The 13004-nt window shown below is 44.1% G+C and overlaps 1 protein-coding gene across 1 annotated transcript in view; it reads left to right on the top strand.

Moving 5' to 3' along the window:
* Positions 1 to 12729, top strand: part of LOC147121030 (stonin-1-like) — a 40032-nt gene extending 27303 nt beyond the window's left edge. The window contains exon 5 of the mRNA XM_085980336.1: positions 5675 to 12729. Coding sequence (XP_085836462.1) covers positions 5675 to 5749 — 75 coding nt within the window. The 3' untranslated portion in view covers positions 5750 to 12729. The remainder of the gene's footprint in view (positions 1 to 5674) is intronic.
* The last annotated feature ends 275 nt before the right edge of the window (positions 12730 to 13004 follow it).

The following is a 13004-nucleotide window of genomic DNA, read 5'->3' as shown; positions in this document are numbered from 1 at the left end:
AAATTTCGACTGTGGATTTGGTACTGACTAGGAACTGGACAGTGAATACCAAGATTGAAGGGAAAATATACACCATTCCCCACCAATCCTAAATATCATAAAAAACTCTGTCTGCACAGTTACTGGTGTCTCTCAGTTAAATACTTGCTATCCTGCATAAAATAGGATAACAAAATGTGACTGAGACACCAGTAACTGTGCAAATAGATTTCCAGCATCCGCAGTATTTTGCTTTTGTACAAATAGACCCCTTTATGTTGTGTAAGTGCTCTACGATTGCTGGTTAGAAATATGCTGCAAGCAGACATTTAGAAAGAAAGACTTACATTTATATAGCGCCTTTCATGACCACTGGATGTCTCAAAGCACTTTACAGCCAATGAAGTACTTTTGAAGTGGAGTCACTGTTGTAATGTGGGAAACGCGGCAGCCAACTTGCGCACAGCAAGCTCCCATAAACAGCAATGTGAAAATGACCAGATGATCTGTTTTTGTTATGTTGAGTGAGGGATAAGTATTGGCCAGGACACCGGGGATAACTCCCCTGCTCTTCTTCGAAACAGTGCCATGGGATCTTTTACATCCATCTGAGAGAGCAGACGGGGGTCTCGGTTTAACATCGCATCCGAAAGACGGCACCTCCAACAGTGCAGCACTCCCTTAGCACTGCACTGGAGTGTCAGCCTAGATTTTTGTGCTCAAGTCCCTGGCGTGGGACTTGAACCCACAACCTTCTGACTCAGAGGCAAGTGTGCTACCCACTGAGCCACAGCTGACACTTTAGGGGGAGGTTTTCTATTTGGGCGCCAAACAGGCACGATATCAAAAGTGTGCCCACAGTACCCGCACACAATGAGCCAGTCGGGAGTCCCACGCAGATTCAAGTAACATTTTTTGTCTGTAACATTTTTCTGGCGCTCTGCTTCAGCTAGCTTGTTTTCTGCGGTGGAAAATTGGCCAGCTGTAGCATGCAGCCGGTTGGCGACCAAGACCTGTTTTTGTGGGGGAGTGGATGCTAGGGGGAATGGAACAAGAATGGGCCGGCAACAGGCCAGAAGATTTTTGTGAGGCCTCGAACCTTAGCTCCTCCAGGCCCACAGAAAGCTTAGCTTCTTGGAGAGGCCTCCCAGTGGTCCCTTTAGAGCTCTCAAGGGCTGAAGAAAGCGGGACTAGCATGCACTGTACATGCGCTGCCCATTTCTCCGTGAGGTGTAGGAATCCGATTTCGCCAGATTTTCTCTGCCAGTTGGCCATTTTTTTAGGTGAGAATTTCAGTTGGTGTTTTGAAAACTTCACTTCTCTCTCTTCGGGGAATGATGGATGACATAACAAGGAGCAGAAGGAAATAGAAAAAAAATTGTCAACATTTAGCTAGCTCTCTGCCCACTGCATTTTCCATTTAGTTCTTATGTTCATGAATTCAAAAAAGTTGAAATCACATTGTGTGATATTAGCAACAAATGTTTTATATGAAATTCTTCTGTCCATATTTTAACTAAAGTGTAAACCTATTTAAAATAAATGGATTAAATTAATGCACAAAGGAATTTCATATGAACACATGAATGTATTTGTTACTAATATCAGGGTAATTTCAACCTAAAAAGTCCTAGGATGTGGTATTTTTTGCCCATAATTATGAGGCTTACAGGCAGTTGCATGGAATATCAGAGAAGCTGAATTAATAATCATTTTTTTTAACAGATAACCTTTTATTTATTTTAAATTGAAATGAAACAACAAGCTGATATCTAGCCCAACACGTGTAGCGTCAGTACCACAAAGTGTGTTACAAATGTACCAATTTAATTATACTCTTTCATCCCCTTCAATGTAACTCAAAAAGGGCAAAGGAATTAAATTGAGAAAAGTGAAAAAAAAATGTGCTCTACTCCACTCCCAGAAGAGCCCAGAATTCCCAGCAAAGCTCTCCAATATTTCCTGTCCTTGGAGAAGGAGACTTTGCGCCTCAAACTAATAATCAGGACAAAGGGCTTGATTTTGCCAGGCCCGAGGAGGCGGGATTGGTGGCATGTGAGGTGTTAATATCGCCAAAAATGGCGTGGGACCCGATCCCGCCTCCAGCCCGACTCCGAGCAATTTTCCCAGAATTGGGGTTTCAGACCCCGTTTCCATCCTGCCTCCAAGAGGCGGGATAGGCCCTTAAGGCCCTTAACAACCACTTAATTGCCTCTATAATCCAATTTTGAGAGGCCTTTCTGATTTTTAGACATTTCCCCCATCCTACACGCCTCCTCCGGAACACGCCAGTTAATCCTGGCAGCCTCACAAGTGGATTACTTAGTAAAAGCTACAGCTCCACCATTAAAAAGGAGTTTTCAGCAATCATCATTTGCAGGTGGCAGAACTTTGTAGTCTCAGGTCTGGGGGAACATTTAGCGGCCTACTCATTGCTGTGGAAGTTTGGAGCCTAAGACCCATCTCCAGTGTGACCTCCTGGGAAACCCCTCTCCCCACCTTGACTGAGCGCTTCCTCAACTGAGGCATATACCTGCAGCATGGGAACCATTTATTTCCTTTCCTCCTGGACAACAGATTCGGCCGAAGACCAGCCGCGGCAGCAGCAGCACCATGAACAACAGCACCATCAACAGCAGCAGCATCAACAGCAGTAGTGCCAAGCTGCTGCTCACCTACCTGAAACTGCACAGGCCAGAAGGCACCAGAGCGCGACCACATTGCTGCCCGGGATGCAAGGGACGCACTCATATTGGCCAGATTTGCTTAGCCTGCACAATCAAACACTTTTGCTTCGCACCTTCTAACCAGAGCATTGACAATGGACAAGAACCTGCGGATTCCTATCACTCTGACCACCATACTGACAGTTGCAAGTTGCCCTCAATGTGAAAGTCCCATTTGCAAAATGACACAGGCCACAACTTCAACAGTTTGCCATCAAATCTGTTTGATACCATGACAAGGATGGCTGGTCCAAATACAATACATCACAGCAACCAAGTGACTACCCTTGTGACTACTTGTGCATTATCTTCCTCTTATGCGTGCTCCTATGTGGTGCTTCCCCTGTGGCTTCAGCAGATGTGGAGGCCCCTTGCTCACTTTCTTGCTGCTCCTGTCTCGACGCCTTTGGCAGGCGTCCTCTGGGGTTGCGAGCCTGTGAGGGCTCGGCAAAAGTCTGCTGCTCCTGTGGCTGTGCAGGGGCTGAGACCCATCTCAGTTGGGTGAGGACTCTGGTGGGGCTCTGACTGAGGGCATTGCAGTGGCATGGTCGTCTGAGCGCTTGGAGAGGAACCCCCACTTCCTTGTAGTCTGCCATCAACATCCCTCTCATGGGTTAGCCCCACTTCAGAGCTAGCAAGTAGCTTGACAGCACCTTGCTGCACCTCAGGGGGGCCATGAGGAGCTGTTTCTGCACTGGAAGTTCTACTCCAGAGGACTTCCATGAAGGTCTAGTTTGTATGCTGAATAGCTGACCATCGCTCCTCAGGAGATGTCATTCTATTCTGAACACTCACCATGTTTTCCATACCCTGGCGACTAACCTCCTCTGTGGCCGTAGCCATCCTCTCCTCTACGGTAGCCAGCTTTACCACGGAGTTAGCTAAACTTTCCACGGAGGTTGCCATCCTTTCCGCGGTGATGCGTTCATGCGCCAATGCCTCCACAAAGGCTCTGCTCATGTTCGTGATGGACTCCTCCATTTGCTCCACACTCACAGCGACCCTGGAGACAAAACCTGCCAGAGACTCCTGCACCTGTTCCTGGAGTTCCAGCACCGCTCTCCTTCTGGATGGACCCGGAGGCACAGGGTCAACATGCAGCTGAGCAGAGCTGGGAGCACCCTGCGTCCTCTGAAGAGGACTCTCCACTGCTGTCCCTGTCTCCACCATCTGCTGATGCTCACTTGTGAGCTGTGACACACCACGTGCCAACACTACTCTATCTCGCGAAGGTCCCACCGAGGTGTGAGTGTCTGCGCTGGTGCTGGGTGTGCTGAATTCTGCTGACGTTGCATCCTCAGAGGTTGCAGCTTCCTCTGAGGAGTCTGGAAGCTCAGGCTCTTCCTCCTGGACAGTGGGGATGGGGGCTTTTGATGGTCCTGTGGGGGAGTAAAGGAAAGAGTTAGAGATGTGAGGTCAAGGTTACATGCATATTGAATAGTGGAGTCAATCTGTTAGAGCATCAGATTCATTATTAGTGACTCATGCAATGTCAATGAGAGAGATGCCAAACTATTCCGTCACCAGCTTGCTGTGATGCTCCCGTCTGTCCGTCCCCCACTTGGGAATCCTCCTCGATCCCAGCGATTTCCAGGGCTGCCTCCTCCGAGGTGATGAGCTGGGCTACTGAGGGTGGCCCTCCTCCTGTCCACACTCTTTCCCTCTTATTGTGGGCTCTCTTTTCCTGCAATGAGGGACACAAGTGGAGTTTGAATGAGAATGAAGGAGTGAGTGTAGAGATTCCATAGCATAGATGCTTAGGAGGAGACAAAGGGCCCTCCCTGTGTGTTGTAAGTTGTTGCATCACAGTGATAGAGAGTGTGAGGGCTACATGGTCGAATAGTTAAGTGAATGTGACCATAGAGAGAGAGGCAATGGGTAAGGGTGCAGGGATGTAAATGTCAAGTGGGATGTGGAGGAAGAGGTTGGCAAAGCAGAGTGCTGGTGAGTAGAGGTGATGGGGATCAGATTGAGTGTGATGGGAATGTCATACTCACTTTTCCTGTGCGGAGAAGGTCATGAAACCTCTTCCTGCATTGCAGCCAGGTTCTGCGGCTCATCGATATGGAGTTGACCTCCTGGGCCACTTGCAGCCACACAACTTTAGTCTGCTGGGTTGGCTTTTTTCTCCCTGAGGAAGAGACGAGCACCTCCTTATTCGATCTTGCTCCCTCCACCAGAGCTTGGAGGGAGGGTTCAGCGAAGTGGGGAGCACACTTTTGCCTACTGGTGGACATGGTCGATCAATGAATTCCTTACTACAATCACCATAAAATTTGCAGTCTCCAGAAGAAGCAAGGCTGCTTGCAGGCCTTAAATCCAGCAGCAATGATGATGTCATCGGAGGCGAAAAGACTAATTGGGCCAGGGGTTCCCACACGCTGGAAATCAATTGCCCAATTAGGGGAAAATCGCACGTTTTTCCCCACTTCACTTCGGAGTCGGGGTCCTGACACGAATGCCACCTGACACGCCCCAGCCCGCCCACACTGGCAAAATCGAGCCCAAAGTGTCTCCCCGTCCCCAGTGGAGCTGTAACCCTCACAAATGACATTTTAATTGATCAGATAGATTTTATTTTGGGTTGTATATTAGCAATAATTCCACTCTGAGGCCTCAGTGTTTATCCAGCAAATTCAAATTTATGCTTCCACATGGAACGTATCACCTATGTATGTCATAGAAAAACATGCTTTTATTTCAATAAGATTGGATACAAGTCTTGGTGATTTCCTGAAGAATAAGTCACTTGGACACAATAGCCCATGAGTGTTGGTGTTTTAGGCCACCTTTAAATGGGTGGCTTATTTTTGGTTAAGTTGTTGATTCATTACATCCGATTGAACAAAGCCACTCACACATCAAATTAAACCAGACTTGTTTAGTTACTAGTTTAACTTCTTATCTCTCTCTTGTTTATCTAGTTGGTGTAATTCCTCCTTACTTATTCTGGAATTTTTTAAATGCAGGTTGAAATTGAAAAGAAGTGGATTAGAATCGAAGGAGAAGATCCGAACAAACCCGGAGATTGCGCGACCCAATGAAAACTGCAGTGTACATAATCTCCAGCATTACATTGTAACAAATATTGACTATAGCTTTAAGACTATGGCAGTAACCTGTTGACCTGAGCGTTTCAGAAGTGATATGGAAGTGGGTGGTAATGCTCAAAGTCGAGGACACTATTCTTTGAGAATATCTTACCCTTCCTTTAAAACTATATATTTTCCCCAGTCCCCTCCACGCACCCCCGCCCCCCCCAACTTGCCCGCTACCCCAGCTGTGGACCTCCTACACCTGGGAAGGCAGAGAGTCTGCTTCCAAACCATCATCAGTGCTACTTTTAGCTGCTGTCATGCAAAAGTGGCCTGGTGGAGGCCCTCCAGTCGTGTTTTCCCACTTACCTGTGGGAAGATGTCGAGCTCCACCTGATGCCAGCTGCAGAGTGTGATTGAGATTGGGAACTCAGTATAGTCCATGGTACCAAGCGTTATTTCTCAGTATAGTCCATGGTACCAAGCGTTATTTCTCAGTATAGTCCATGGTACCAAGCGTTATTTCTCAGTATAGTCCATGGTACCAAGCGTTATTTCTCAGTGTAGTCCATGGTACCAAGCGTTATTTCTCAGTGTAGTCCATGGTACCAAGCGTTATTTCTCAGTATGGTCCATGGTACCAAGCGTTATTTCTCAGTATAGTCCATGGTACCAAGCGTTATTTCTCAGTATGGTCCATGGTACCAAGCGTTATTTCTCAGTGTAGTCCATGGTACCAAGCGTTATTTCTCAGTATAGTCCATGGTACCAAGCGTTATTTCTCAGTATGGTCCATGGTACCAAGCGTTATTTCTCAGTGTAGTCCATGGTACCAAGCGTTATTTCTCAGTATAGTCTATGTTACCAAGCGTTATTTCTCAGTATAGTCCATGGTACCAAACTCTGTATAGTCCGCAGTAATCTATGGAGGAATGATTTTACTTTATAGTCTTCTGCTCTTTTTGATATATATTAATGACTTGGACTTGGGTAACCCGAGGCTACAGAGGAGCTGAGTATGAAAGTGGAGCAGTTTGTGAGACGGAACAATCCTTGGTTTCCATGTTTTAAGGACACTTGTACATGTACAGAAGAGAATTCTCGAGTGACATATGTATATATTTATTTGTATAATTTCAAAGTTTGCAGATGACACGAAACTCGGAAATGTAATAAACAGTGAGCAACAGACTTCAGGAGGACATAGACGGACTAGTGAAATGGGCAGACACATGGCAGATCAAGTTTAACGCAGTTGTGTGATGTCATGCATTTTGGTAGGAAGAATGAGGAGAGGCAATATAACTAAACTGAATGGTACAATTTTAAAGGGGGTGCAGGAACAGAGAGCTGTAGGCGTACGTACACAAAGCTTTGAAGGTGACAGGACAAGTTGAGAAGGTTGTTAAAAAAGCAAAGGGGACCCTTGGGTTTATATAGAGGCTGAGGCCTAGAAATTGGACTGCGACACGAAAGTTGCCGGTGTCACTGCGGCCTTGGGTTAATGGCCGCTGAAAATTGTCACGCTGGTAAGAGAGAAAAATTCACACTGACTAAAGATTTTTAGGCCAGTGCTAAACTCACCATGAAATACCCTCTTGGTGGCGTTAATGCAGGCATCGGTAGCGAAGTTGGCATCTAGAAGCGGCGTTCCATCGTCCTTCCAACAGCCTCTGGAAGCAATGCAATGAGTTTGCTAGGCATTGTGGGACATTAAAAGGGCAATGCATTAAAAGGGCAATGCCTTCTGAACTGATGCAAATAAAAATGAAGTAAAAAAAATGCAGTTTCCAATACTGTCTTAAAAAAATTAACATTAAAAAGCCCCAAATGGGAGTCTTCAGCTCTTAAAGCTGAATTCCCTTCCGCACCTCAAAAAATAGGAAATGTGCTTCAGCACTAACACAAATGGCTCAGCAAGCCAGGGAAGGGGCACCCAGGGTTTCACATGCAGCACTCCAGCTTTGTGCAGGGGGTCAACACTACAAGAGAGCTCCTGGCACAGGTGCCAGGAGGCCCTCCAGAAAGAACGATGTGGGACCAGGTCATCGTGGCTGTCACTGCCAGCAGAGTCACCCCCACCACCTGCTCCATTGCCTAAAGAAGCTTCATGACCTCAGACCTACTGCAAGCATACCAACTAACAACACACAAGGGTAGGCACTTGGGTGGTTTAGCCAATGTTCATGTGAAGTGTCTGGTAATGTGCTGTCAAACATTGAAATCTTTATTTTTCAACACTTTGCGTTCTTGGACAGATTTGTTTGCACCTTTGAAAGTGTCTTAGTGAGTTGCAGTGAATGGTGAGACATAATTTTTACCCCCCCCTCCCAATGGTGATGAGTGTGAAAGGAATGGCTTGAACATTGTAGGGATGCTTTATGGTGCTAGTGTGGGGTGGTGCCAACCTGGTGCATCATGTGGCAACCAGGGTCTACAGTGTTAAGTGAAGCTAATCTGGACATGGTGAAGCCATCAGTGGCATCCCGGGCAGCAATGTGCACAGGTGATGATGCCTTGTGTCCAGTGCAGCATCAGATGGTTGCGGAGAAGGGTGGTGTGGTTGTTAGTGATGCTGGTGTGCCCGGTGATGCTGGTGTTGGGGCTGATTGTTTTGGGATTCTGAGGACCAAGGTGAGATTTTTTCAAGGGCACCGATGCTGATGGAATAGATGGCAGGTGAGTTTGAGATGACAGAAGTAATCTGTCAATGTTGAGATAGGTTGTTCCAAGGAGATGACAGTGGATAGAGAGATTACTCCAAACACTTCAAAAGTGCATAAAGCTCAAAAGTGGGTTCTAAATACTGAAGGCTGAAGCTTCTGAGATTGGGAAGTGACCAGCTGTAAAATGGCAGGTTTTAAACCACTTTTGCAGCTGTCACTTAGTGATAGAAATGGAGAGTTGTTCAGAACCCGACATACTTACCTGGCGTGATCCCCGAGCGACGGGAACCTCAAGGAAAACTTGGGAAAATGCTTTGGACGTGGTAAAATGTTGATTCAATTGCTTTACCTACCCTGCTAACTATCAGAATTGTGCCGGGTCTGCAACGCGCAGAAACTGGGGAAACTGATAAGGGGGCGGGTTCAGAGCGGGATACCGGCCTGCTGCCTCTAAACCTGCCCTCTGAGCGCCGGCAAAATTCAGCCCTAGGTTTTCATGGTGAGCTTCGGACCCAGCGCTGAACTCAGCACTAGGGTCCAAGTTCGCCAAGGTGACGTTAAGTCGGCGTGTCATCTCTCCCTAATTTAAATTTACAGGGCCATCGGACTTACCAGCATCACTGCCGGACCTCGGAAAATGGTGGACGCCGCGGCAACCGCCACCAGTTGGCAAAAGAGTGGCGGCCACCGTCTTTTCGTTACATTTTGCCGGTAACGGGTGGCGTAAAGCACCTGAATTTTTAACCCATAGAGTATAAAAGCAAGGAAGTTATGCTAAACCTTTATAGATCACTGGTTAGGCCCAGTTGGAGCCAGATTTTAGGATGGATATCAAGAACTTAGAAAGGGTGCAGAGGCGATTTACTAGAATGGTACCAGGGATAAAAGACTTCAGTTACGTGGAGTGACTAGAGAAGCTGTTCTTCTTAAAGCAGAGAAGGTTAAAGGGAGATTTAATTGAGGTGTTCAAAGTCATGAAGGGTTTGATAGAGTAAATAAGGAGAAACTGTTTCCAGTGGCAGAAGGGTCGGTAACCAGAGGACACAGAATTAAGGTGATTGGCAAAAGAACCAGAGGCGAGATGAGGAGAAATACTTTTTACACAGCGAGTTGTTATGATCTGGAATGCACGACCTGGAAGAATGGTGGAAGCAGGTTCAATAACAATTTTCAAAAGGGAATTGGATAAATTCTTGACTGGAAAATATTGCAGGACTATGGGGAAAGGGCAGGGGAGTGGGATTAACTGGATAGCTTTTTCAAAGAGCCGGCACAGGCATGATAGACCGAATGGCCTCTTTCTGTGCTGTATCACTCTATGATTCTATGATTAAACTGAGTGGGGCAATGCTTTTACCTTATAGCTTAACCTGAGGGGCAAAGATGCTACTTTATAGTCTGACAATTGTAGTCAGTATTTGATTTATTTCCACAGATGTAGAACTAAACAAATGCAAATCTATTATGTACATTAAATTGCCTCTCCTGACTCCTCAATGGCAGCCAGTGACTGGAATGCACTCTATAATTGAAGTGAGCCCATTTTGTAGTGTGGTGGCTCAATATGCAGCAGTGCTCAGTAATAGAATCCAAGGAGGACACTCTCGCCATTTTGACAAATGCTGTATAAAGCATGATTTTGTTTCGGTTCAACAACCGATAGCCTTTGGTGGTCGTGGCCAATGGACTTCAGTGAGCGATGTCAACAGGGGAATTGAAGAATTAGTGGGGATTAGTGAGAAACATTTTCTCACATGTGACATTTCCTCAGCAAATTATAATTATTCATTCAGTCCCCCAAAAAAGTAAAATCAATATATATACAAAAAAATTAATCGAATGCAGCACTGGACTTTAGGAAAATCGCTATGCTGAAACAGTGGTTAATAAGGTTTGGGAGCAATTACAGTAAAATGATTCTAATAGTTAGTCTTTTGCATGTTACTCCTGTAGTTCGTTAACATTATAAAACTCCTACAAATACTTTCTTGGATGTAAATAATAATATTTGAAAATGTGCTTATTGCAATGCTTCCAATATCTGAGGCAGATGTTAAGAAAGCAGAAAATTAAAAACTTCTGTATTTCCTTTGGAAACATTTCCGAATGATTAAAAATTAGAGGAAAATGTCACCTTCATAGATTAAAAATGAATTGATATGATTTATAAAATATTAAAGGGGATGTGTTACTTACTGAATTGCCCCATAATATAATGTTAAACGTTAGAAAGGGGTACCCAAAGCTATTTTATTAAGGGAGATAGATGCCTGTGCACTTAGGTGTGTCTGTCCAGCACTTGTTGTTACCCAGTTTAGCTGTACCCTGTACAGCTGGTACTGGAAAGAAACATTTTGCTTAGAGCTCCCCCCTCCTGTGATAGCTTGAATTGGGACTGCGGATTGTGTCACAGCAGGGGGCGCTCTACTCAAAATGTCTGCTCCTAGACTGACTACAGCCAGCAGTTTTAAGCATTAAACAAGGGATGGCTGAGAGACATTAGTAAGTGTACAGCTATCTCCCTTTATAACATTTAAGATTATGGGTTAATTCTGTAGACTATACTACCCCCAGGAACTTAATACTAATTGTATTCAATTTGAATATTGGTAGCACCAACCAATGATCTGAATATTTCCACAAGTCCCAGGTGATAAATTGCTTTAGAATTAAACTATTTCTATTAAAAAATGCTTTATTTGATCGACAATCCTATTTTTAGTAGGCAGGGTACTAATAACTGTTGGTAACATTTAAATCTTCAAACTATTGAATCTATTGCACTGTAGATAATTTCATTATTCACTAGAGCTTTGTGATATAATATATAGTGGCCTAATGTATATTCAGAACTAACCTTTGCTTGACTGAAAGCAAATACTAAATGTAGAATTGTGTGGAGAACAGAAACAATGATAGTTTTAATAAATGTTTTGAATACTCAAAGCCAGCAACAATGTCAGAGCAGTGCCAACAGTTTTATGTAAACAGCACAAACTAATAGGCAATAATTTTGTCACTTGCTTTGTACAAGCTCTGACCCAGGAACAGATTCCCCCCCCCCCATCTTGTCCAAGCTGTCAGTAGGTGTAATGAATGCTGTTATGGGAGCTTTAATCTGTGACTGTGCTGTAACGAACCTGGGAGTGCTTGATGTTGACAGTAGGTACCCAACGCTAATGTATCTCACCCAGATTAGCACAAGAACTTACAGAAGAAAAATCATATTTTTAAAAAGGCGAATAGAAATTCAAATGAGTAACCTATGCAGATTTATTCTTTTTTAATCCTTGGAGTAATACAAAAAACAACATAAAACAACTTCCAAACGCAAATTTTTAAATTTCTTATGAAATTTACAAATTCAAATTTTCTGAAAGTGTTATGTGGATTTAAAGAAACGTACAGAAAGAAAGAGTGTTCTTAAAGTGTTGCTGTCTGAAGGAAAAATTACGAACAGACCTTTTTTTGCTCTGAGAGTGAGAAGAACTATATCATCCAGATGAAAGTGGCACATCACGTGCAAATGATGCATTTCAATGTGATTTACATTGACATTGTGTGTTTGTAAGGAAACAGCAAGAAGTTCAACGAACAACTTTCACGATGTGGTGCCCCTTTAACTCATAGCATTCCTGGAATAATTCAAGGCACTGTAATTGGAGTACACATGGCACCATGAGATTGGTAGCGGTGGGCTTCATCTCCATGATCATCCCACACAATCTGAGTTCCAAATTTCAGATGCATCACCGTGAGGAAGCGCTGACTCGGGACCAAGAACTTCCCATAGAAAAGGAGGGAAGCTCAGAGTCTTGCTGCTCTCATGCTCCTCATAGCAGCTATCTCGGAACTGGTAATGTTGTAGGCCCAGGTCAATGATCACCCGCACGCCCTCCTGGCAATAGTAAACGTGCAGACCTTGAGACACCAGGAAACAACAGAGGAAAGGAGACATAAAATTGATCCATACCCTTACAGTTGTGTTGCATTATTTGGTGTAGAATTTCTCTCTTGGTTCTCAAGGGGATAACCTGTAAGGAATTTGTCTTGTTACATTGAAAAGTGCTTTTTAGATTGTTGCATTGTTGTTACAGGTATACACAGTACAGTGTACTACAGAATTGAATATGACATGGTCTAATACAACCATAGAATAATGCTGTTTATTCACTATACAAGCCTTCTGTATTCATAATGCTGTATGACTGGATCATTTATGGTTTGACTTTTTAAATGTTTAAAATGTAGAAAAGCATACTTATACTGTGGTACTCTTATCTGACAAACAAGGTGAAATAAAGATACATTACCATTGGCTGACTTGATTGAGTATAGGAAATGCGTGCTTAATTTTTTGGAATTAAATTTTAGCTCTAAGTAGAATATTTTTGTTGTGTTCATGTACATCTATTATATATTTTAAATTGCCTCCCCTGAATGCTGTTCCTCAAGTTTTAAATTTTTTTTCCATGACTCATCTTTGGAACACGAGATAAACTATGATGAAGCCACGAGTCCGGACTGGTTTCACTCATATCTTGAAGGGTTTTGACATGTATTCCTGTAAATAGAACTTGAAGAAGTGAAATACTTTA

This window comes from Somniosus microcephalus, chromosome 3 (assembly GCF_052327205.1).
Source record: "Somniosus microcephalus isolate GS21.2 chromosome 3, FLI_Smic_1.0, whole genome shotgun sequence".
NCBI lineage: Eukaryota > Metazoa > Chordata > Chondrichthyes > Squaliformes > Somniosidae > Somniosus > Somniosus microcephalus.
The sequence above is the reverse complement of the archived record's forward strand: the minus strand, read 5'-3'. Positions and strand labels throughout refer to the sequence as shown.